General features: G+C 36.4%; 1 protein-coding gene across 1 annotated transcript in view; it reads left to right on the forward strand.

Annotated features, from left to right (window-relative positions):
• LOC128017541 (basement membrane-specific heparan sulfate proteoglycan core protein) overlaps positions 1-24,861 on the forward strand; it is a 1,082,135-nt gene that overhangs the window by 900,896 nt on the left and 156,378 nt on the right. Inside the window, exon 21 of the mRNA XM_052602945.1 lies at positions 12,135-12,279. Within this exon, the coding sequence (XP_052458905.1) occupies positions 12,135-12,279 (145 nt within the window). The remainder of the gene's footprint in view (positions 1-12,134; positions 12,280-24,861) is intronic.

A 24,861-nucleotide genomic window follows, 5' to 3' on the forward strand; every position in this document is an offset into this window, starting at 1 on the left:
CCTAACAATAGGCGTGTGACTGACGCCTGACTAAATAACAACAGTGATTAACCATTACACACATACTAGAACTGTATGAACATTAAATAACTGGCCGTCATTTTAGTACAATGATGGATCATTGTTTACATTATCAGTCATCTGTTACTTCAGAAAACTTGTACACATCCCTAGTCCTACTATGTATGTATAAATTGCTAGGGTTGTTGTATTTCTTAAATATAACAGTTAATTTGAAATAACCCAATTACTTAATTCAGTAATTCTTATTCTTTGGGATTTAAGACAAGTCTGGGGTTGTCCTAAATTAAAGAAGTTATTTACAATGATTTTTAAGAAGATTATTTTTAAGTTCTGTCTTATTTATTTATTTTTATTTTATTCTATATAAAATATATTTTTAAAAATATTTTTTGGGAATACACAATATTCTGAACTTTTTTTCTTTAAAAAATAGTTTATACAGTTTTCGTGAATCCGGCCCAAGACTCTTAACGGCAATCTTGACGCGAGAGTTGTTCTTCTCCACATCGTAGCCAAGACCAACATTACTTTCTCTGATAATGGTTTTGGTTTAATCATACCATGGTCTCACTTAGCTGGAGTAATATTACAGTAAACAGAGGTAAGGCCCACCCAAATTAAGGCTGGTCGAACAACATCCAGTCGACCTGTTGGGGTCATCTGGCTGCAGAATCATGTCTGATCTTCTTGCAAGTGTTTCTTAAGTACATATTTATAAATATGCAATCATTATGTGGCTCAATTATTATAATTCGATAATGTTTGTAGAGATTCGATAACCATAAAAATGGTAACATCTCTAATATAATCATAGCATCAATGTTCACAGTCAAAGTGAGTTCTGCAGATGCTTCTCTCATTTTGTGGGTTGTTTCTATTGTGGGCCTAATTTTTTCTGCAGCCATGTGGAAAAAACTGTTACAATACACCTTGCATTGTCTTCTTTGGCTCATCACTGAAGACACATCTTTATTTGTGCGTTGCTGACTTTAGAAGCTGCTTGAAGTGAGAAAATGACAGAAGTGTTAAAAGAGGCCTAATAAAGGTTGAGCTGGTGGTTGTGGTTTGACTTCTACTCTGTTTCTGCTCTATAGTTTTAACCAGAGTGAGGAAGATAGTTATTCTTATTCTTCATCTGTAGTTTCATAAACCTCAAAATACTACAACAAGGGCAAAAGATTCCCAGCAACATGTGCATGTCATTTTCATTTACTTCCCTTCTTAGAAAATATGTTCAATGTCACATTGAAGAGTCAATGTTTTCTTACATTTATATTAGTTTAAATTCATATTGCTTTATTGGCATGGCATACTTAGGTACACACTGTATTGCCAAAGCATTTTTCATAACAGAATAAATGTAAAATAATTACTCCTAAACATTTTAAATATTGTACCAAGACCCCAATGATCTTCTCAGGTCAGGTCTAAGGCTGGTCGAACAACATCCAGTTGACCTACATGCAAATCGCCTTTTGGGGTCATCTGGCTGCAGAATCATGTCTGATCTTCTTGAAAGTGTTTCTCAATCATTATGTGTCTCAATTATTATACTTAGTTTATTTTTGCAGAGATTTGATAATCATAAAGATGGTAACATCTCTAATATAATCATAGCATCAATGTTCACAGTCAGAGTGAGTTCTGCAGAAGCTTCTCTCAGTGTTGTGGTTTGGTAGGTGATGAACCTTGTAGTGGAAACCACAACATTTTGTGGGTTGTTTCTATTGTGGGCCTAAAATTGGTTCCGTATATGGCCTGGATCTTCTCAGCTGCTCTCACTATGCGTTGAAGAGTCTTTCGGCAGGACGTGTTGTAGTTGCCATACCACACAGTGATGAAGCTTGTCAGGATGCTTGATGGGGGGTGGGGCTCTAGTTCTCCTCAGTTTGAGGAGGAAGTAGAGAAGCTGTTGTCATTCATTGGCCAGTGCTGCATTGTTGTCTGTCCGGGAGAGGTCTTCTGTGATGTGCACACCCAGGAAGTTGGTTCAGAGAGAGATTGTAGTCACTGCACCATCCGGCCAGGTGGCTCACCTCGCTCCTGTAGTTTGTCTCATCTGCTAATGAGACCCACCACAGTCGTGTCATCCACAAACTTAATGAAGAGGTTGGAGTTGTGTGACGATGTGTAGTCGTGAGTCAGTAGAGTGAAGAGGAGGGGGCTCAACACACATCCTTGGGGGGCCCCAGTGTTCAGTGTGATGGTGCTGGATGTGTTACTGCCGACCCGTACTGCCTGAGGTCTTCCAGTCAGAAAGTCCAACAGCCAGTTTTTACAGTGAAGTGTTGAGCCCCAGCGGGACCAGTTTGTGAATGAGCTGTTTATGGATGATTGTGTTGAATGCTAAACTGAAGTCTATGAACAGCATTCTGAGTCCTTTTTGTCTATATGTGTGAGTGGTGCTGTTTTGTTCCTCAAAGCAAGCGAAGAAGGCGTTCAGCTTGTTCATCAGGGAGATGTTGCTGTCACAGGTCTGCAGTGGGGGCTTGTAGTCCGTAATGGTCTGTATCCCCTGCCACAGGCTCCAAGTGTCTCTGCTGTCGCTGAAACGATGGGCTATCCTCCTGGAGTACTGTCTCTTAAGCCCCTTTCACACTGCGATTCCGGCAAATACACGGGTAAAGTGTTCCGGCAATGGGTCGCTAGATTTTGCACTTTCACACTGCCAGAGATTACCTGGGATATGTGCGTGCTTTCAAACACAACCCGTAAAGGTCCCGTAATAACAGGTGACATCAGGACTTGACGAAAACATTAGGCTTTCACTGAAGCAAGCGAACGATCTCGGCGTCAGCGCGGAAAGTGAGAAACTAACTGATCTCTGCTTCATTACAGTGTGCACACATTTTTTTTTTTTGTCGCGAACGTTGATCTTCCTTCAAGACAGCCGGTTAAAGAGTCACGTGATAACATGCATCATCACTACAACACGGCATTAGATTTGGCTTTTGTTCACACAGCGCTAACCCCAGGATTGAGCACGGCAATGTTACTAGGTCCCCGACCCGGGTTCAATGCCGGAATCAATCCTGGGAAGTGTTTGCTTTCACACAGAAGGTGACCCGGCAATGTTCCGGCAATATACAGGGTCCGACGTGCAGTGTGAAAGGGGCTTTACCCTCTCTGATGCCACGGGACAGGTTGGTCCTAGCTGTCCTCAGGCCTCACCTCTCCTGTCATCCACGGCTTCTGGTTGGCCTGGACAGTGATGGTTTATGTGACCGTTACATCATCAATACACTTGTTGATGTAGGCAGCGACAGTCTCTGAGTACTCTTGGAGGTCAGTAGTGCTATTGTATGTGGCAGCCTGCTTCAACATATTCCAGTCAGTGGTGTCAAAACAGTCTTGAAGAGCCTATTACGACCCTTCAGGCCACACTTGAATCTGTTTGTAAACTGGTTTGGTGACTTTAATGAGCGGTCTGTATGCAGGCATTAGCATGAGAGTGATGTAATCTGAGGCTCCGAGGTGGGGGAGGGCTTTGTAGGCTCTTCTATGTGTTGTGTAAACAAGGTCTAAAATTGTATTACCTCATGTTGGAAGGTTAATGTGTTGGTGTGTTTTTGGAAACCCACTCTTTAATTCTGCATGGTTGAAATCCCCAGCTATGATGAGAAAAGCATCGGGGTGTGCTGTCTGCTGCTCACTGATGAGCTGGTTCAGTTCATTTACTGCATCGTTCCTGTTACTGTTGCTGTTGTTTGGAGGAATGTAAACAGCAACAAGCAGTATGGCTGTATATTCCCTCGGTAGATAAGAACGATTGGCACTTAATAATCATAAACTCCAGCAGGGGTGAGCAGTGTTTGGAGACCAAACCACGCATCATTGATGTGAACACAAATACCTCTGCGCTAACCCCTCTTCTGCTTCCTCTCACGCCGCTTATTTTGCCTCCGCACAACACTGTTCTGACGGGACAGAGAGAAGCCCCTGCGTGTGGATGTGTCGCCATCTTGCATACATTGTAATTGTAATTGTTGATGAGAGAATAACTCAGATAAGAGCGGGTCTTACATGAACAGAACTACATTAGAAGTCAGCTCATGATTTACTTGCTATTCTCTGATCTGTTCATAATCTGTGAGGCTTTGGCTGTGAACGAACAAAACAAAGCAGTGAGAGAACAATTACTGAACACTTTCTCTTTTCAAGGATAAAACAGCTTTAACAGCTTTAATGCAGTAAAAGAGTAAATATCTTCGAATGGGTCTGGTTTTCTTCCTATTTCTTGATGTATTTGTGTGTAGAGTTTGTCTCCTCCCTCATCTCTTCTTGAAGTGTGAAAAGCAGGAAGTGTCTGATTTAGTTCAAACAGTCTGTTAATGTGTCAGTATGGGCTCCAGTGCACTGTCTCTCACACTCTGTGAGTATTTCATTATATTCTACACTATCTTCTGTTTTTAATACAGTATTCAGTTGAAGATTAATGCTTGTGCTGTGTGTAGGAGGGTCTATGAATCCACCGTCTCGCTGTTTATCATATTCTTTATTGTTCAGATTAATGTGATGATATGTTACGTGTGGATCAGATCCAGAGTTTGAGAGAACATGTATTTATCTGTGCTGCTTGTGAAAGATGGAGGCTCTGTGGACGTGTGCTTTTGCTTGGTTTTGTTATAATACACATTCTTCATATTTCAGGTAGTTCAGTTAATTCAGATGTATTTGTTTAATATGAGTTTGGTGTTGTTTGATATTGTTTCTTTAAATAGACTTTCCATCAGAGACATCAAGAGTTTGAGAACAGTTTTCATAAATTTTAATTCTTTCTGCTAGTCTTATTGAAAATGAATTGTGCATATAGTCCTCCCAAAAAATGTTGGTTCGTTAAATCACTCTTTAAAATGACAGAAATTCATTGCAGAAAACACAGTCTATCAAACTTGTCACATTTGCCAAAAAATGATGCTCAAATGTTTCTCTGAACTAACTTCCGTTTTCTGAGACACTTTTAAAATAATTTTAACCAGTTTATCTCAACATCATTTTTAGCAGATGTGTGAAGTCTGTTCTCAGCAGAAAAACCACAGCTGTAGTTCATCATTAACATATGAACATGTTCCTCTAACACGTGATACTCAGAAAGTGTGTTCGGTCTTCATTCTGAACAACATATTTATTGTTTCTTAATATACTTCATATACATACTCACCGCTGGTTCACTTTAACTGAACTGAGTTTGGTTCATTTAAAATATACTTCATGTGAAAACACACTAAGTGTTCAGATTCTTTCACAGTCACTATAGTGTCACAATTAACCCTTGAGCTGCTGAAAACCCTGTAACACATTTGAAGGGCAGCCCTTTCAAAAAGTGTGCTTAAATTAGGTGTTATTAATATTGAGATTATGGACCTCAGTTTTTGAGAGGAAAAAAAGCATTATTTGTGTTTCATTTTGTCACTAAGCACTAAATTATAAAAATAATATGCACTGTTTATCACACTATAGTGTGTTTCAGGCTCAGATCAATGATGTCTGCAATCGATCAGTCTTTAAAAATAAATTCAAAGTCTGTCTCAATTGAAAGAAAACAAGGTGCCAAAAATATTGAATTTAATATTTGGTGATATAGAGCATAATAAAAGATTTATAAGCTATTTTTGTAGGCCGGTCATTTTTGACCCGGAACACAGAAAGTGTAATAAGGTGAGGGAAAATTTTCCAAAAATTATAGAAAAAATGTTGTGAATTTGTAACTCTGTGAGAAAAGTCAGTAGGTTTTAGTCCAGTGTCACAACATTAAGTTGTATTTTAAAAAAAAAATTATAAATTATAAATTCTCTATGATTCAGTGATGAGTCACTGATGAGAAACAATCATCACATTAATGTTCATATCTGCTTGTAATGTGTGTTTACAAGTGTGCAACTGTTTTACTACATACATTATATATATATATATATATATATATATATATATATATATATATATATATATATAGTTTTTTTTTTTAATCTAAAGAACAGGTTATTATTATTTTTCTCATCTCTTTTAATTGGTTAAATCAAATACACTGCTGGACAATAAAGAGTCATTTGTGTTCTATATTTTACTCTATATTTTCTCTATATTGTGGTTTATATACTTTTACATATATACATATATATATATATATATATATATATATATATATATATATATATATATATATATATATATATATATATATATATATGTATTAAATATATTTTATCATTTCAATACTATAATAGATAAATTAGCACTGTATTTTTCACATTTTATTATTTTGTTAGCCTATGATTTAACATAATAATAAATATTTAAAAAACTGTGAAAATATAGTGCAATCAGTTTGGACATTGCACAGTGCTCATTCAATAAATGCACAGCTAAACAGATGAGTTTTGAGTCTAAATTTAAATGTGACTAGTGTTTTAGCACATCTGATCTCTTCTGGAAGCTGATTCCAGCTGCGGGCGGCATAGTAACTAAAGGAGGACTCCCCTTGTTTTGTGTGAACCCTTGGTATTTCTAACTGACTCGATCCTAATGATCTGAGTGCTCTGTTAGGTTTATATTCAGTGAACATATCTGAAATATATTTCAGTCCTAGGTCATTTAGTGACTTATATACCAGTAAAAGTACTTTAAAATCAATCCTAAATGTAACTGGAAGCAAATGTAAGGACCCGAGGACTGGTGTGATATGCTCAATTAATTAGTAATTAATTGGTAATTAATATGCACAATGTTGTTATCGTGGGCACTTCTAAATACCATGAATAATTATATATAAAAATTATTAACAATTTGGAATGCATTTTAAGAATAATATTCCCATCAACTGGTCAAAATACACACCACCTCTGTTTGCTGCATGAAAGAGCGTGTGTTCTGATGTAATCAAGCACGCATGAGGAACACGTGAGAGACGCGCTGAATGAAAGCACATTCACTCTCTGACAGCAGATGGCGCTAAATAATGAAATGCAGCCATTACCCTGGAAACCCCATAAATAAACGGATTTAAATAGACATTCAAATTTGAGGTTCTGCTATGGTGTTCATCACTGAGGCAAATACATAAATATTTAGACTTAATAGGCTATTTAAAAAAAAAAAAAAATCTGGACTAGAACATGCCCTAGAGTTTTGATTCTTTATCATTCGTTCACACTTTACATTAGGGCTTCACTAGTTAACATTAGTTATACTACGGGCGGTTGAATGCTTGAATCTGATTGGCTGATGAACGTTCTGAGGTGTGACATTATTTTCTGGGAAATGCACAGTGAATGTATTTCCAGGCATCTCTCTGACTGCATTACAGTCCCAGATCACTTCACATAGTTAACAGTAATAACGCTCACGCAGTTTGCACAAAAAGGTGTTGTCAGCGCTGCCCTGACGATTTGATCAGTTAGCAACTTACAGGCTACAGATGACATTTCTCACTAGCGAGGTAATAATAGCGCTGTTTAGAGACACACAGGTACATTAGCATTCACACAAGCATATTTCAAAATATTGACCCAAAAGAATCATCTGTTCACAAATTGGATCATGAACTTCTATTACCGAGTCAAAGATGATTTATTATTGAACATCTCGAATAAATACATTTTCTGCTTCAACGGAGGATCAGTTGCCCTATTGGTTAAAATCCCCAAACTGTATACTTAAATATTAAATTAATTAATGACCTCAAAACAGTGGCAGATGCGTTATGTTGTGGTGGGCTGCAGTGGGCCAGAAAGTCCAGGGCCACTTTTTGGTCCCAGTCCCTGTCTCAAGCCTCCGTTACCAGGATTGAAAGAGATGCATTAGAGAAGTCCTACTCACAATAGCAATTTAAGTTCACAAACCGGACGATTAATTAAATCTTTAATTAAATCATCGGATCGATGTCTTGAGGTGTGGTAAATGTAGTTTATTCACGTCGTGACCACATCTCCACCTCAGATGTGCATTATTTTTCTAATAATTCAGCGGCCCGTCGTCAATTATTCCTTACTTAATTCATTAGTCAACATAAACTGCCAATGAAACAATTCTTCTGAACATTCATTAATCTTAGATATTCAAATATTTAATAATACAGTAAACCATGGTAAAAGCATGAGCAATTAATCGCAACAGGAAAATTAGGTACAGGCATATCCCTAGTGCTCAATAATGTTCACATCGGCTCATTTCTGATACAATTAAGACGCCGCGTCATTCATAAACTATTTTGTCTCTTTGAATTTAAATCTAGACTTTTTCACACTGTCTCTTGAAAACCCCGACCTGAACACACTTGACTGAAAACATGTGTGAGACAAATGTAGATTTTAATAAAAGTATGTGGAGTGGAGGGACAGGTTGAGTGTATTCTAGACCCATGCTGTGATGACATTGTGTGTGTTAAATGATGGAGAATATCCTCCATCGGTTCTCATGGAGCATCAAAACAGAGAAACACTTTCAGCTGAAACTCTAGACATGTTTCTGTGATCTGCATTGTGTTGAACCAATGGAAATGATTCATATCTGTTTCTTCTGTGTTTAGTGCTGATGTCCTTCATCCACTCTGGACTCACTCAAGGTATTGTGCTCTACTGATTTACATTTGATTTATTAAATATGAATAGTGTTGTAGTAGTTTATTTGTCTACATGGATCACATGAGGATCACACATTTGTCTCTTTGCTGATAATTCATGTCCATATTTTGCTGTTGTTCATCTTCACTCAGCATCATTTATATGTGTAGCTCCTCATGCTGCTAAAACACTGCTGTTTCTGCAGTTTATGATGAAAGTTAAATAAAATAAAAAAATAAAAATAAAAAGCTTATTGTAGTCTATAACAACAAAACAACAGTGTGTCATTAACTCTTTTGTGATGTTCAGATCATTTAAAATATCCTCAATGTGTAACTCTGCTGATCTGTAATGATGGTTCATGAGAACACACATCTGTATAATGACATGAATATTATTACATAAACATGTGAACAGATGAGAAAAAAATAATAATAATAATAATTGCTCTGTCACATAATTTCTCAGAATATAGTAGCATAAATGCAAAAAATGGTACTTTAGCACAAAACAAGTTAAACTTAAAAAAAGAGTAATTGTTTTCTTGTTATAATGATGTTTGAATGTCTCCACATCAATCTGACGAGACACTGATGGGTTATCAAGGGTTTCTAAAAGTGCAGCACTGGAGGACTGTGACCCAGAGACATGAACTGATTACTGTTGAGAGAAAAAAAAAAAATAATAATAATTAAAGCTGCAAGCAGCGATGAACGGGCCCTCGCACCCGGGCTCACCGGCAGCGAGTGGCTTTAGTTAATAGGTGAACGGTGAGAAATATGCGTTTAAACTCATAAATATAAGTAGAATATATCAATGTTTATTCCATATATGTGCCAATCTTCCTGTTGCCAGCAGGTGGCGCTATCATTATAATGGAATATTGCCCTTCAGATGTGTTCAGAGCAGGACTTTTATCGAACATGTGAGGTTTGGGGAGGATTGGACATTTTATGTCTGAGTTACAACAACATCCTATTTCATGGCAAAACAACAAAATTTGTCAGGCCGCCATGGACACGCCCTTTAACGAAACCTCAAGATCTTCGCAATTTAAGATCGCAAAAGGCTTTAGATTACTCTGACCAAGTTTGGTGTTGATCTGAATAAATATCTAGGAGGAGTTCGTTAAAGTACAACCCCTGAAAATGGCCAAAACAACACTAATTTTGCACAGAAAATTCTAAATAACTGACTTCCTGTTGGGATTTGGATTTCGTACCAAGAGACTTTTTCGTAGATATTGGTGTGTTACATGTGTGTACCGATTTTTGTACATGTACGTGAAACATAGCTCGAGGCGCACTCCGTTTAAAGTGTATACGCACTCCGTTGAAAGTGTATAGGTGGCGCTATCAAGCCATTTTGCCACACTCGATGGAATATTGGCCTTCAGAGCTGTTCAGGCCAGGACCCTTATCACACAAGTGAAGTTTGGGCAAGATCAGACATTTTATGCCTGAGTTATAACATCTTTTATTCCCATGGCGAGACATCGAACTTCATCACGGCGCTATTGGACACACCTTTTAACAAAAACTCAAGATCTTCACAACTAAACATCACACAGGTCTTTAGATTAGACTGACCACAAAAAAGACATTGATGTCATAAAATTTCTAGGAGTAGTTTGTTGCAGTGTAAAATATGTAACTTCCTGTTGCCAATAGGTGGCGCTATGACTATAACTGAATATTGGCATGTAGATCTGTTCAGGTCAAGAGTCTTATCCAACATGTGAAGTTTGGGGCAGATTGGACATTGTATGTCTTGAGTTACAGCAACTTCCTTTTTCATGGCGAAACATCGAAATTTGTCAGGCCGCCATGGACCCGCCCTTTAACGAAACGTCAAGTCCTTCGCAATTTATTATCGCAAAGGGCTTTAGATTACACTGACCAAGTTTGGTGTTGATCTGAATAAATCTCTAGGAGGAGTTAGTTAAAGTACAACCCCTGAAAATGGCAAAAACAACACCAATTTTGAAGGGAAAATTCAAAATAACCGACTTCCTGTTGTAGGTATTGGAGTGTTACATGTGTGTACCAATTTTTGTACATGTACGTGAAACATAGCTCGAGGCGCACTCCGTTGAAAGTGTATAGGTGGCGCTATAGAGCCATTCTGCCACACCCGCTGGAATATTGGCCTGCAGATCTGTTCAGGTCAGGACTCTTATCAAACATGTGAAGTTTGGGGAAGATCGGACATTTTATGCCTGAGTTATAACATCTTTTATTCCATGGCGAGACATCGAACTTCGTCGCGGCGCCATGAACAAGCCTTTTAACGAAAACTCAAGATCTTCACAACTGAACATCGCACAGGCCTTTAGATTAGACTGACCACAAAAAAGACATTGATGTCATAAAATTTCTAGGAGTAGTTCGTCGCATCGTAAAATATGTCACTTCCTGTTGCCAATAGGTGGCGCTATGACTATAACTGAATATGGGCATGTCAATCTGTTCAAGTTCGGAGTCTCATCAAACATGTGAAGTTTGGGGCAGATTGGACATTGTATGTGTGAGTTATAGCAACTTCATTTTTCATGGCGAATCATCGAAATTCGCCAGGCCGCCACGGACACGCCCTTCAACGAAACTCAAGATCTTCGCAATTTAACATCGCAAAGGCCTTTAGATTAGGCATACCAAATTTGGTGTTGATTTGAAGAACTCTCTAGGAGGAGTTCGTTAAAATACAACACATGGAAATGACCAAAATTACACAAAATATGCTCATAATATTAAAAATAACCGACTTGCTGTTGGGTTTAGAATTTCGCTCCAAGAGTCTTTTTTGTAGGTATTGGTGTGTTACATATGTGTGCCGATTTTCGTGCATGTACGTGAAACATAGCTGGAAGGCTGTTGATTTTCTTAGTATAGGTGGCGCTGTCGAGCCATTTTGCCACACCCTCTTCTGAATCCTATATCAGACGAAAATTTTCACCAGGTTTGACGCGTGTGCAAAGTTTCATGACTTTTTGAGCATGTTAAAGCCCTCAAAAATGCGATTCATTCGGGAGAAGAAGAAGAAGAAGAAGAAGAAGAATAAAAAACAAAGCAGATACAAGAGGGTCCTCGCACCTCGGTGCTCGGGCCCTAAATAAATAAAATGCATATGACTCTGGGATCAGATCTCTTGCACCAAAAAAATAAACTAAAATAAAATAAATGCTTTATTGAAACCTCTGGCTCCACCTACCGACCAGAACAAGAACTGTTCAATAATGTTTTAATAACTTTCTCATTTCTAAATACAGTTGAACTGACAAAACAAATGAATTAAAATTATGTTATTACAACATTAGTCATAACATAGTACATTTTAACCACATTTGCATCACTATCAACTACATGAAGTCAGATATTCAGAGTTTATTTTCTTCTGTTCACAGATTCATACAGATCTACTCTGACTGTGACTCCAGACAATACAGTATTCACTGGAGAGAGAGTGAGACTGACGTGTGTGATAACACCTTATTACAGTAACTGGAGATATGAGTGGTGGAGAGCAGACACATACTACCCTTCAATATTACAGCCGTCTCAGCGTTACACTGTAAAAGAAAACACTCTCACTATTGAAGGATCTGAATCATCTGATGCGGGTCAGTACAAGTGTAGAGGACACACAACTGGAGGATCAGTCTCATCAGAATCAAACTCTGTTTCTCTCTCAGTGAAGGGTGAGTTTAATATCTTCATCTTCATAAACTCTCTCTTCTACATGAGAATAAGATTCAGTTGTGACTAGGTGTGGGCCGTATGATATTTTGACAGTATGATAACTTTAAGCAAAAATATCATGGTTACATTGTTAAAGCTCTGAAATGTGTTATTTTTAAATGACTGGGTAAATAAATAAATATTTTTTTTCTTCTTTAAAATAAAAAGATAAAGACTGACATCGTTATTTAATTAAATCGGATTACAGTTATCTTATTTTAGTTATATAATTCATATACATATCATTTATCTAATTTCAAATTGTTTAGTTATACAATAATAATCATACACATAATTTGATTGAATAATTAATTTGAAGCAGAAACCGAATGTTCAGACAATCTTTGTGAAATTATTCCACATAAACTTCTCAGAAAACAGTCATCTCTCGTCAGAAACACATTCATATAAACCTCCAAATCAATATTGAGGATTTTCTTCAGTAGTTTGAGCATCATGAACAGTAACTGTGTTCACATCGCCAGCGTCCAGAGAGTCAAAGTGACCAGAAGACCTTCATTTTCACTGTGAGCCGCGTCCAGCTGAAATCAGGGAGACTTTAGGGTGATGAGCTGTGACTGCACATGGGTGTAATCATTTAGGAGACGGATTTACTGTGATATTACAAACATACAATATGACATAACATCTGAAAACACAACTGACCGTCTATGAACATCAGTCAATAAAGCATTTTTAAATAATAGCACTTAAAAATCTGAACTGAAATTTAATTGCAACCATGTCGCCTATGCATGAAAATTATTTATTATTATTATTATTAATTTATTTATTTTTATGAAAGAGAAACATAGTCTACAGTGTGGGCTGCTTTTGCTGCTTGAATTTGTCTTTCAATAATGATGTCCAAGTTTAAGAGCTAGAAGTTCAAATATATATAATTGTGTTTCTCTATTTAACAACATCCTCTTAACGTACAGCAGTGAAAGACGTCTTCTCTCGGGTAGATTGTGTGTTTTCTAGCTGCAGGGCTCTCAGAATCACTAGCCTGACGTCCCGGGGCTTTTGTGTTTTCAGTCGGGTCAGAAGTGTATCAGGACTCGGGCTAAAGCAGATCTCTGAGGGGTCCTTAAAACTCCTGGAGTGAGTAGTGTCAAACTTAAGGCCATGAAAAGATCTGAATATGTTCAATAGTATAAGAAATGTCTTGATTATAATCGAAAGACAAGAGTCGTGATATGGCTGGGTTAGACTTTAAAGAGCGATGATGTCACTGAATAAATACGAGCGCTGCATGTTTCATCAAAACACGTCGCAGATGTCTTTAACTGAATGAATCTGAAGGAACCGACTCTCCTCAGAAACGTGTCGTTGTCATCTTTATGTCATTTCACCTGTGAGCGAAGCTGCTTTGTGTTCAGACGTTACCGGGTCAGATCCCTGCAAATATCAACTCATGATTTAAAGCAGCAAACACAGAGTTGTACATTAGAAAGAAGTTAATGTGCTCTCTAAAAATATAAACAATTAAGATATTAATATTTATTTTTATATATTATACTTATCAATTAAGATAAGTATATTTATATTCCTCTGTGTGCAGAAGACAGATGTAAAAGTTCCTTTAAGAGTTTGTCTCTCATCTTCAGTCCAATGTGCAATCTTTTCCTGTGACTGCAAATACACATTAATAAAAATAAGACTTTTTGGTTTTATTTTAACAGTTGCATTAAAAGCATTTGAGTCAATTTTTAAAAAGATTACTCTACTAGAGGAAAGTTCTCCATCAGATCTATAAACCACCATCTTCTAAGATCTGACATGTCCTTCTAAACAAGAAAACAATTCATTTTACATTTCTCTAAAACGATTCATATAAACTAATTCAGACACAGGAGTAAGACTCAAATCAGTTCATCACAAAAACACAATTCAGCAAGTCAGTAACTACAAGATTACACCTACGTGAGGTGTGTGAAGTGATTGAGAGGTTCTCTTGTTTCAGAAAGGTGTATAACGTCAGTTTTAATCAACACTTACCACAGTGAGATCAAAATAAGCCTCAATTGCCATAAACCAGAGGTACTGCATATTAAATATATATTTTAATAACATGTTTGTCATGCAGAATAACTGAACAGCATACAACTGTTAAAAATTAATATGTACTTTAATTACGTTTTTTTTATTTTATTTTTTTTTGCATAATTTTGTCAATTTAATATTTTAATTTGTTTAAAGTACAATTGTTAACTCCCCGTGATCATGAAGATACCACAGTCATTCCCATAATCTTGCACAAAAACACTCAGTTTAAATAGATGATTTTATATTTCCTTATTCAGTGATAATACAAGATAAAGAATAGTTCATAATCACACAAAGAAATAACTGAAGTTACAGTACGTTTACCTTTAAATCACTTCCAGTTTTTCTGACCATTTTCCAGAGACAACGTTCTGTGCAAGTTTACTAAAGAACAAATAACAATAATAAAAAAGGCTGGAGAATGAGGTCCTCTGTTTTGTTTGATCATGTTTGGAGCACTAGACCTGAAACATGAACAGTTCTTCACTAAAGTCACACATAAAGTGTCCCAGGCCAGAGAACATGACCACCAAATGACACAAACTGAGGCTGGTCAGGGGAACGTGGCTCCCAAAACACACGTCTTCATTAAGTTACCTTAGGAGGTTTTGGTAGGACATGTCTCCAAATTCTCCTGCAGTTTTAAGGTACATAGAGTCCAGAAAGAGCAGCTCTCTCTGTCGAGACCTCATCAGCTTCATGCTGGGAATATGCCGTCTAAACTAGAACAAAATAACATGTTTCGTATTATACACCTATCAAGTTAAAATGGCACATATACTTTAAAAACATCATCAATATAACAAATGAGTAAAGAAATCCTTTCTCTTTATCCTGGTGTTTCTCAAAATCGCTAGCCTGATGTCCTGGGGCTGTATTGTGTTTGACCGCTCTGCCCAGCTGGCTAATGCAGATCTCCCACGGTCCGTAAAACTCCTAAAATGAGTTAAAAACTCCTTAAACACCTGAACACAACAAAGCTAAGCAAACTGATGAAACACTGAGCAAGTCCAGAACAGAGAGTGTGAGCTCATCTGCGGTTGAGATACCAATTTGTAACCCACCAAGTCAGAGGGGGCTAATGACTGGCCACCACCGTTAGTGTAAGCTTCAGCGCTTGTACAAGCAGTTTTATTACAATTCACAAACACCAACAAACACCACCTTTCACAAAGTAATAAATATCTAAGACAAACCTCATTCAGGGTAAACAAGGAAAGAAAAATCACGCTTTTGACTCCAACAGGGCAAAACTATCAGTGTGAAAATATACCACCACTAACTGAAATTCAAGCCTGAATGTAGCACAGTCACAGCACTCAGAAGGAAATATGGATCACCAGAAACCCCAGAAAAATAAGCAAAATGGGTACATTGTTATTGTACACTTAATCTTTAAAGGGATAGTTCACCCAAAAATGAAAATCCTGTCATTTAGTTTCCCTCAAGTTGTTCCAAACCTGTATGATTTCCTTTAAAAAAAAAAAAACTCATTATGTATGATTTATGAGCGTTTTGAAAAATGGGGACATGTCATTATACAGAGTTGTGTCCTGATAAGTCACAAAAACAAGTGCACACACACACACACACACAGAGAGAGAGAGAGAGAGAGAGAGAGCAGTGGACACACACACACACACACACAGTCATTTGGGTGTTAGTTTACAGTATTTGGTAATATGAGGAACATTTATACATGAAATGTTGTAATTAGTATTTTTTTTTTTTTTTTTTTTCATTTTGATTTTTAAGGATGAAACGGAGCCGGAGCCTTATGAAATATGACAGTCTATGTATAATATTCAAACTGTAAAAGTATATAATACTGTCAGACATTTTTTTCTTCTTTGAACTGTTTGCGTCACTTTGTTTTTATCTTAACAGACTTACCCAAACCCCAGCTGACTGTAGATCCAGAGAGTCGTGTCTTCACTGGAGAGAGAGTGATTCTGACGTGTGAGATTGAGTCTGATCACAGAGACTGGAGATATGAGTGGAAGAAAGGCAGAGTAAAGTTACAGTGGTCTGATGGTTACACTTTACAAGGAAACACTCTCACTATTAAACAATTTGAATCATATGATGCGGGTCAGTACACGTGTAGAGGACACACAACTGGAGGATCAGTCTCAACACAATTAAGCTCTGTTTATCTCTCAGTGAAGGGTGAGTTTAATATCTTCATCTTCCTAAACTCTCTCTACTACATGAGAATAAGATTCAGTTGTGACTAGGCATAAGATTAGGTATTAGATTTTAATGGCATGATAACCTTAAGCAAAAATATAATGGCTTTATTGTTACAGCTCTATAAAATGTGTTATTTTTAAATGACTGGGTAAATAAATCTTTTTTTTTTCTTCTTTAAATTAAAAAGATAAAGACTGACATCTTTATTTAATCTAAATCGAATTACAGTTATCTTATTTTAGTTATATAATTCATATACATATCATTTATCTAATTTCATATTGTTTAGTTATACAATAATAATCATAATCATAATTTGATTGAATAATCAATTTGAAGCAGAAACCGAATGTTCGGACAATCTTTGTGAAATTATTCCACATAAACTTCTCAGAAAACAGTCATCTCTCGTCAGAAACACATTCATATAAACCTCCAAATCAATATTGAGGATTTTCTTCAGTAGTTTGAGCATCATGAACAGTAACTGTGTTCACATCGCCAGCGTCCAGAGAGTCAAAGTGACCAGAAGACCTTCATTTTCACTGTGAGCCGCGTCCAGCTGAAATCAGGGAGACTTTAGGGTGATGAGCTGTGACTGCACATGGGTGTAATCATTTAGGAGACGGATTTACTGTGATATTACAAACATACAATATGACATAACATCTGAAAACACAACTGACCGTCTATGAACATCAGTCAATAAAACATTTTTAAACAATGGCACTTAAAAATCTGAACTGAAATTTAATTGCAACCATGTCGCCTATGCATGAAAATTATTTATTATTATTATTATTAATTTATTTATTTTTATGAAAGAGAAACATAGTCTACAGTGTGGGCTGCTTTTGCTGCTTGAATTTGTCTTTCAATAATGATGTCCAAGTTTAAGAGCTAGAAGTTCAAATATATATAATTGTGTTTCTCTATTTAACAACATCCTCTTAACGTACAGCAGTGAAAGACGTCTTCTCTCGGGTAGATTGTGTGTTTTCTAGCTGCAGGGCTCTCAGAATCACTAGCCTGACGTCCCGGGGCTTTTGTGTTTTCAGTCGGGTCAGAAGTGTATCAGGACTCGGGCTAAAGCAGATCTCTGAGGGGTCCTTAAAACTCCTGGAGTGAGTAGAGTCAAACTTAAGGCCATGAAAAGATCTGAATATGTTCAATAGTATAAGAAATGTCTTGATTATAATCGAAAGACAAGAGTCGTGATATGGCTGGGTTAGACTTTAAAGAGCGATGATGTCACTGAATAAATACGAGCGCTGCATGTTTCATCAAAACGCGTCGCAGATGTCTTTAACTGAATGAATCTGAAGGAACCGACTCTCCTCAGAAACGTGTCGTTGTCATCTTTATGTCATTTCACCTGTGAGCGAAGCTGCTTTGTGTTCAGACGTTACCGGGTCAGATCCCTGCAAATATCAACTCATGTTTTAAAGCAGCAAACACAGAGTTGTACATTAGAAAGAAGTTAATGTGCTCTCTAAAAATATAAACAATTGAGACAGTAATATTTATATTCATCGGTGTGCAGAAGACAGGTGTAAAAGTTCCTTTAAGAGTTTGTCTCTCATCTTTAGTTCAATGTGGAATCTTTTCCTGTGACTGCAAATACACATTAATGAAAATAAGACTTTTGGGTTTTATCTTAAAAGTTGCATTAAAAGCATTTGAGTCAATTTTTAAAAAGATTTCTCTACTAGATGAAAGTTCTCCATCAGATCTATAAACCATCTTCTAAGATCTGACATGTCCTTCTAAACAAGAAAACAATTAACTTTTACATTTCTCTAAAACGATTCATATAAACTAATTCAGACACAGGAGTAAGACTCAAATCAGTTCATCACAAAAACACAATTCAGCAAGTCAGAAACTACAAGATTACACCTACGTGAGGTGTGTGAAGTGATTGAGAGGTTCTCTTGTTTCAGAAAGGTGTATAACGTCAGTTTTAATCAACACTTACCACAGTGAGATCAAAATAAGCCTCAATTGCCAGAGGTACTGCATATTAAATATATATTTTCAATAACATGTTTGTCATGCTGTATTGCTGAACAGCATAAAACTGTTCAATATGAATGTTTACTTTCATTACATTTTTTTTTTTTTTTTGCAGAATTTTGTCAATTTTGTAAATTTGTTTAGGATACAATTGTTAACTCACTATGATCATGAAGATACCGCAGTCGTTCCCAAAATCTTGCACAGGATCTCTCAGTTTAAATAGATGATTTTATAGTGACTTATTCAGTGATAATACAAGATAAAGAATAGTTCATAATCACACAAAGAAATAACTGAAGTTACAGTACGTTTACCTTTAAATCACTTCCAGTTTTTCTGACCATTTTCCAGAGACAACGTTCTGTGCAAGTTTACTAAAGAACAAATAACAATAATAAAAAAAGGCTGGAGAATGAGGTCCTCTGTTTTGTTTGATCATGTTTGGAGCACTAGACCTGAAACATGAACAGTTCATTCACTAAAGTCACACATAAAGTGTCCCAGGCCAGAGAACATGACCACCAAAGGACACAAACTGAGGCTGGTCAGGGGAACGTGGCTCCCAAAACACACGTCTTCATTAAGTTACCTTAGGAGGTTTTGGTAGGACATGTCTCCAAATTCTCCTGCAGTTTTAAGGTACATAGAGTCCAGAAAGAGCAGCTCTCTCTGTCGAGGTCTCATCAGCTTCATGCAGGGAATATGCCGTCTAAACTAGAACAAAATAACATGTTTCGTATTATACACCTATCAAGTTAAAATGGCACATATACTTTAAAAACATCATCAATACAACAAATGACTAAAGAAATCCTTTCTCCTTATCCTGGTGTTTCTCAAAATCACTAGCCTGATGTCCTGGGGCTGTATTGTGTTTGACCGCTCTGCCCAGCTGGCTAATGCAGATCTCCCACGGTCCGCAGAACTCCTAAAATGAGTTAAAAACTCCTTAAACACCTGAACACAACAAAGCTAAGTCAGAGGGGGCTAATGACTGGCCACCACCGTTAGTGTAAGCTTCAGCGCTTGTACAAGCAGTTTTATTACAATTCACAAATACCAACAAACACCAACTTTCACAAAGTAATAAATATCTAAAACACTGAGACAAACCTCATTCAGGGTAAACAAGGAAAGAAAAATAACGCTTTTGACTCCAACAGGGCATATCTATCAGTGTGAAAATATACAACCACTAACTGAAATTCAAGCCTGAATGTAGCACAGTCACAGCATTCAGAAGGAAATATGGATCACAGACACCCCAGAAAAATCCCCAAAACCTCACCAGTGCCAGTCACAACCATGGAGGAGACCCTGCAGCTGCCGTTAAGTCAGGAAAGAGGACAACTACAAAAGAAAGAAAAATCACAATAATCTTAATACATACGTAATACAAAGCAAGCACTGGGCAATTCACCACAATACAATATAGTAACAATAGTAACAATAGTCGTGAACACAGAAACAATGAGAACAGAAAACACTTCAACATAAAAGTCCTTAAACACAAAAACAGAAACACAAGATCATCATCATGTCAGTATCATGGATAGAAACAGTGTATCATTTATAGATAATAAAATGCAATATTTAAAACACATTATATGTCTGTATTCAGAGTGAAAGCATATGTTTATAATATAAAACTGTATTATTTGGTGAATCCTCAATATTTCTATTCTGGTGTCTCTATTGTGCTCTTCATGAGAGAGAAGCACCAAACCAAAGCCTTTTCAACTCCATTCCTCATATAACACCACATTTAGCATTTTAATGAACATTTTGTTAACTGTTTCTATGCCTTGTCGATTTATTCGAATATTCGATTTTTGAGGATGAGACAGAACCTTATGAAATATGACAGTCTATGTATAATATTCAAACTGTAAAAGTATATAATACTGTCAGACATTTATTTTTTCTTCTTTGAACTGTTTGAGTCACTATGTTTTTATCTTAACAGACTTACCCAAACCTGAACTGAGTGTGACTCCAGACAGATCTGTCTTCACTGGAGAGACGGTCAATCTGAAGTGTGTGATTGAGTCTGACAGAGACTGGAGATATGAGTGGAATAAAGACAGTGTAAAGTTACAGTCGTCTGATCGTTACACTGTAAACACAGACACTCTCACTATCAGAGCAGTAACTACATCTGATGAGGGTCAGTACACGTGTAGAGGACAGAGAGATGAGAGACCAAACTCATCACAGGAGAGTGAACCAATAAATCTGTCTGTAAATGGTGAGTAAATAAAATAAACACTTACATTTACATTTAGAGATATAACTGACATTAAAAAGAAAAGAGATGCTCAAATATGTGTGTGTATGTGTGTGTGTGTGTGTCTGTGTCTTTGTCTGTGTCTGTGTCTGTGTGTGTGTGTGTGTGTGTGTGTGTGTCTGTGTCTGTGTGTGTGTCTTTGTCTGTGTCTTTGTCTGTGTCTGTGTGTGTGTGTGTGTCTGTGTCTGTGTGTGTGTCTTTGTCTGTGTCTGTGTCTGTGTGTGTGTGTGTGTGTGTCTGTGTCTGTGTGTGTGTGTGTGTGTGTGTGTGTGTGTGTGATGTGAGAGAAAGTGTGTCTGTTCTAGTGTGTCACACACGTGTTCAGTGTATTTGATTCTTGTTTGTAACGATCACTCATTCATTCATCTTTTACTTTTATCTGCGTCTGAGATGAAGTTATTATAATATTTGAGTTTTCTTGATTCAGATTTGACTCACAGACTGGTATTCTGACACAAGCTTCATGATTTATAAACTTATCTTCATCCGTGGAAGAGAAAACATTGTGCCACAACATTTCCTCAGATTAATTCTCTTTTTTTCACTTTGTGTGTTTGTGGAGGATCACTTCATTATCAGCAGAAGGAAAGAGGAGATAAGGAAGAGAGTCGTATCTGAGAGTAATTGTTTCGTCACAGTAGTTTTAGCAGCTTTCTTATTAAGCGATGAGCAGAGAGATTCATAAAATAATTTCAGATCAATATAAAGAATGGTATTCTGACACGAGCTTCATGATTTATGAACTTATCTTCATCCGTGGTAGAGAAAACCGTGGTAGAGATAAATTTCATTATCAGCAGAAGGAAAGAGGAGATAAGGAAGAGAGTCGTATCTGAGAGTAGTTGTGTCGTCTGGAAGAGTTTCAGTAGTGTGGAGAGATTGTTTGGAGAACGCTTCGAGGTGGAAAGATGGCTGTTTGTTCAAATGTTTCTTTTCTTCTGAGTGATGTCAGGTGCGTCATGAAGTGCCAAATTACTTTTAAACGTGGCACTGTCAGATCGACTGCACTTAAAGTTGTTCAGAAGACAAGTATCGTCTGCTCATCAGCTGTTCTTTTTATAACCTCTTTAAACCTGCAGTGAATCAGACGAGGAGAGACATCAGTCTCCTCTCCACATCTCTCCTCTTTAACATCAGTGTCACACAAAGAGTGTAAGAGTGTCATTCTAGAAACTGACTCAGAGATCCTCCAGGATCATCACAGATCAGTGGAGATTGTAACGCTTGTTGATTCATGGCAGAAGAAATCAATGAGAGGAAAGTCAGGCAGCTCAGTTAGATCAGAAATGTCCAGAAAGTCTTCGATGGTCCTCGAGTGAATGAGTTTCTTGCTGAAGCTGAATTAATACGACTAGATCTATCAATGCTCTGCTGTTTCTGTAACATGACGAGATGGAGCCAGAGCCTCCAGAAAACACCGAGAGCACAAAACTGACCACAGGAACAAACCACAACATGACTGATGTTATCAAATATGACATAATATATGAACTGTATCATAGTCTAAACCATTTAAAAAAAAAAAAACTTTTTACTGGAAGTGTTGTTGTCACTTTTTTTTTTTACAAAACGATATGGTTTTTTAACACATTTACAAAGTAATTATGTCATCTGAACTACTGTTTGAGTCGCTTCATGTTTTTATGTCTTTCTCCACAGCTTTACCCAGATCTACTCTGACTGTGACTCCAGACAATACAGTATTCACTGGAGAGAGAGTGAGACTGACGTGTGTGATTGAGTCTGATCACAGAGACTGGAGATATGAGTGGTGGAAAGGCAGTGTAAAGTTACAGTCGTCTCAGCGTCTCACTGTAGACAGAAACACTCTCACTATTGAACGATCTGAATCATCTGATGAGGGTCAGTACTGGTGTAGAGGAAAGAGAGATGAAAGACCAAACTCTTCACAATTCAGCTATGTTTCTCTCTCAGTGAAGGGTGAGTTAAATATCATTGTCCTCATTAATAAATGTGTTTATGTAAATGTTGTACACTGTAATATGTGAATTAAAGAACATAAATGTTGACTGAATTTACAAATCAGTATATGATTGGAAAATTGGAAACATTTTTTATAATCAACACCAGGGACGTGCACAGACATTTTGAGGGGCAGGGTTTCAGGTGAAATAAAGGGCACTTCTCATAATTACGTATTTTTTTTCTTTTTTAAAAACAAAAAAGTATATATATTAACGCAACACTGACTTCCTTTAAAAAAAAAATAATTACAAAAGTTAATTAATTTTATCTTCCTCAAACTCTAATTTTCAAAAGATGTCTACAAAATAATCAGTTCACACAGAAACCATGGTCTCCTTAGTATTCACTAGGTTTATAGAGCAGCGAAGGAAACCATCCCACAATGTGCATGTTTGAAAACATTTTCTGCTACTAGCTTCAAGTATATATTTAGAATAACCAAAATAACTGCATCAAGCAGAGGGGTGTGTTTTAATATACAAATGATTGCCACTTTCAATATATTGCAATGTATTGGAATAAATAAATATATATAAGAATATATGCCTAATATATTACATGATATTTTCCAATATACTGCAATATATTTTTGTTTCATAAGGGCTGGCCCTGCACTGCAAGCATGATTAAAATTAGTTGTTTAAATACTTTCTGTTTCACAAGCAAAATAACTTTTTAGCTTCACACAACTAAGCATCAGAATACTGAATTGCCTTAATGTTTTAATCAAATACATTAATATTATTATTGCTATGCATGTACACTTACACAATAACTGATGGTGACTGACAAGGACTTAGTTTCACATTTGAGGGAGGACTGTATCATCACCATCATCAAATAAAACCTTCAAAATCCACATTTAGATGGAGTTTGTTTTAAACCAACTAAGCTCAAAAAATATTCTGTGGCTTAGTAAATATTTAACTTAATTAACTTAACAAAATCTCTGAAAATCTTACTTGATTGTTTGAATTAAACTTACCAAAATAATTGAGTAAAAATTAAATAAAATTAAATAAAAGCCAATGTCATGTATGTATTTGTGGTTGTATGGAATACTATTTTTTAAAGGTTTAGAGGAAATAAAAAAAAGTTCATAAATAAAAAGTTAATTTATAAATATTGTTATTTTTAATGTTTAAATATTGTTATTTTTAATGTTTAATGTTAACTTATTTCTACTCAGTTTTATTTATTAATGTACAGAGCAGTTACTCAGATTTACTAATTTTTTAGAGTGTAGCCTATCCTCCATCTGTTTGCTGTAGATTTCTTCTAGATTCACCAGTTTAGATTTCTAAATTTCAGGGGGAAAGACTCTTGATGTAAGTCATTAACTAACTGGGAACGTTCTTATTTTATTAACTTATTTTATTACATGGCTTGGTCCATCTCCAATGTAGAATGCGGTCTGTTATTAATTCTGTCAATGAGCGCTTCAGTATGGAAGCACATGGGTAGCATTATTCAATTTGGGATGTAATATGCAAAATGACAATGTAATATGTAAAATGGCAATGCATTTCTGTATTTACATTTACATTTTACCAGGGGCGATTTTAGGGTCAGAGCTTTAGGGGTGCTAAGCACCCAATGAGACTCACTGCCACCACCCGTCCTCTTTTCACACAAAAACAAAAAAATATGTCAATTGAAAAATTTTAAAATTTTATTTTAACATTGATTCTACTAACTCCAAAATCCAGATTTAAATTATTTTTACCCTTTTCAGAACAACAGCTTGATTTTGAGAGTTCACACAGTCAGCTCCCGGTAACAAACACAAAACTTTCTTCACTCAGCAGGTCTTCCTGACCGTTAACTACATGTGCCTCCTTTTTTAGCAATAGTCATCAGATTGGTTAGATTAGATTCAACTTTATTGCCATTGAACAAAGTAAATAGCTACTTGGACAACAAAATGTAATTCATCTTCTGTAAATTATGTTTACAATACATGACTCCCGATTGTTAAAATGAGTATCAAATTAACGATAAACTTTAA

This window comes from Carassius gibelio, chromosome A7, assembly GCF_023724105.1.
Source record: "Carassius gibelio isolate Cgi1373 ecotype wild population from Czech Republic chromosome A7, carGib1.2-hapl.c, whole genome shotgun sequence".
NCBI lineage: Eukaryota > Metazoa > Chordata > Actinopteri > Cypriniformes > Cyprinidae > Carassius > Carassius gibelio.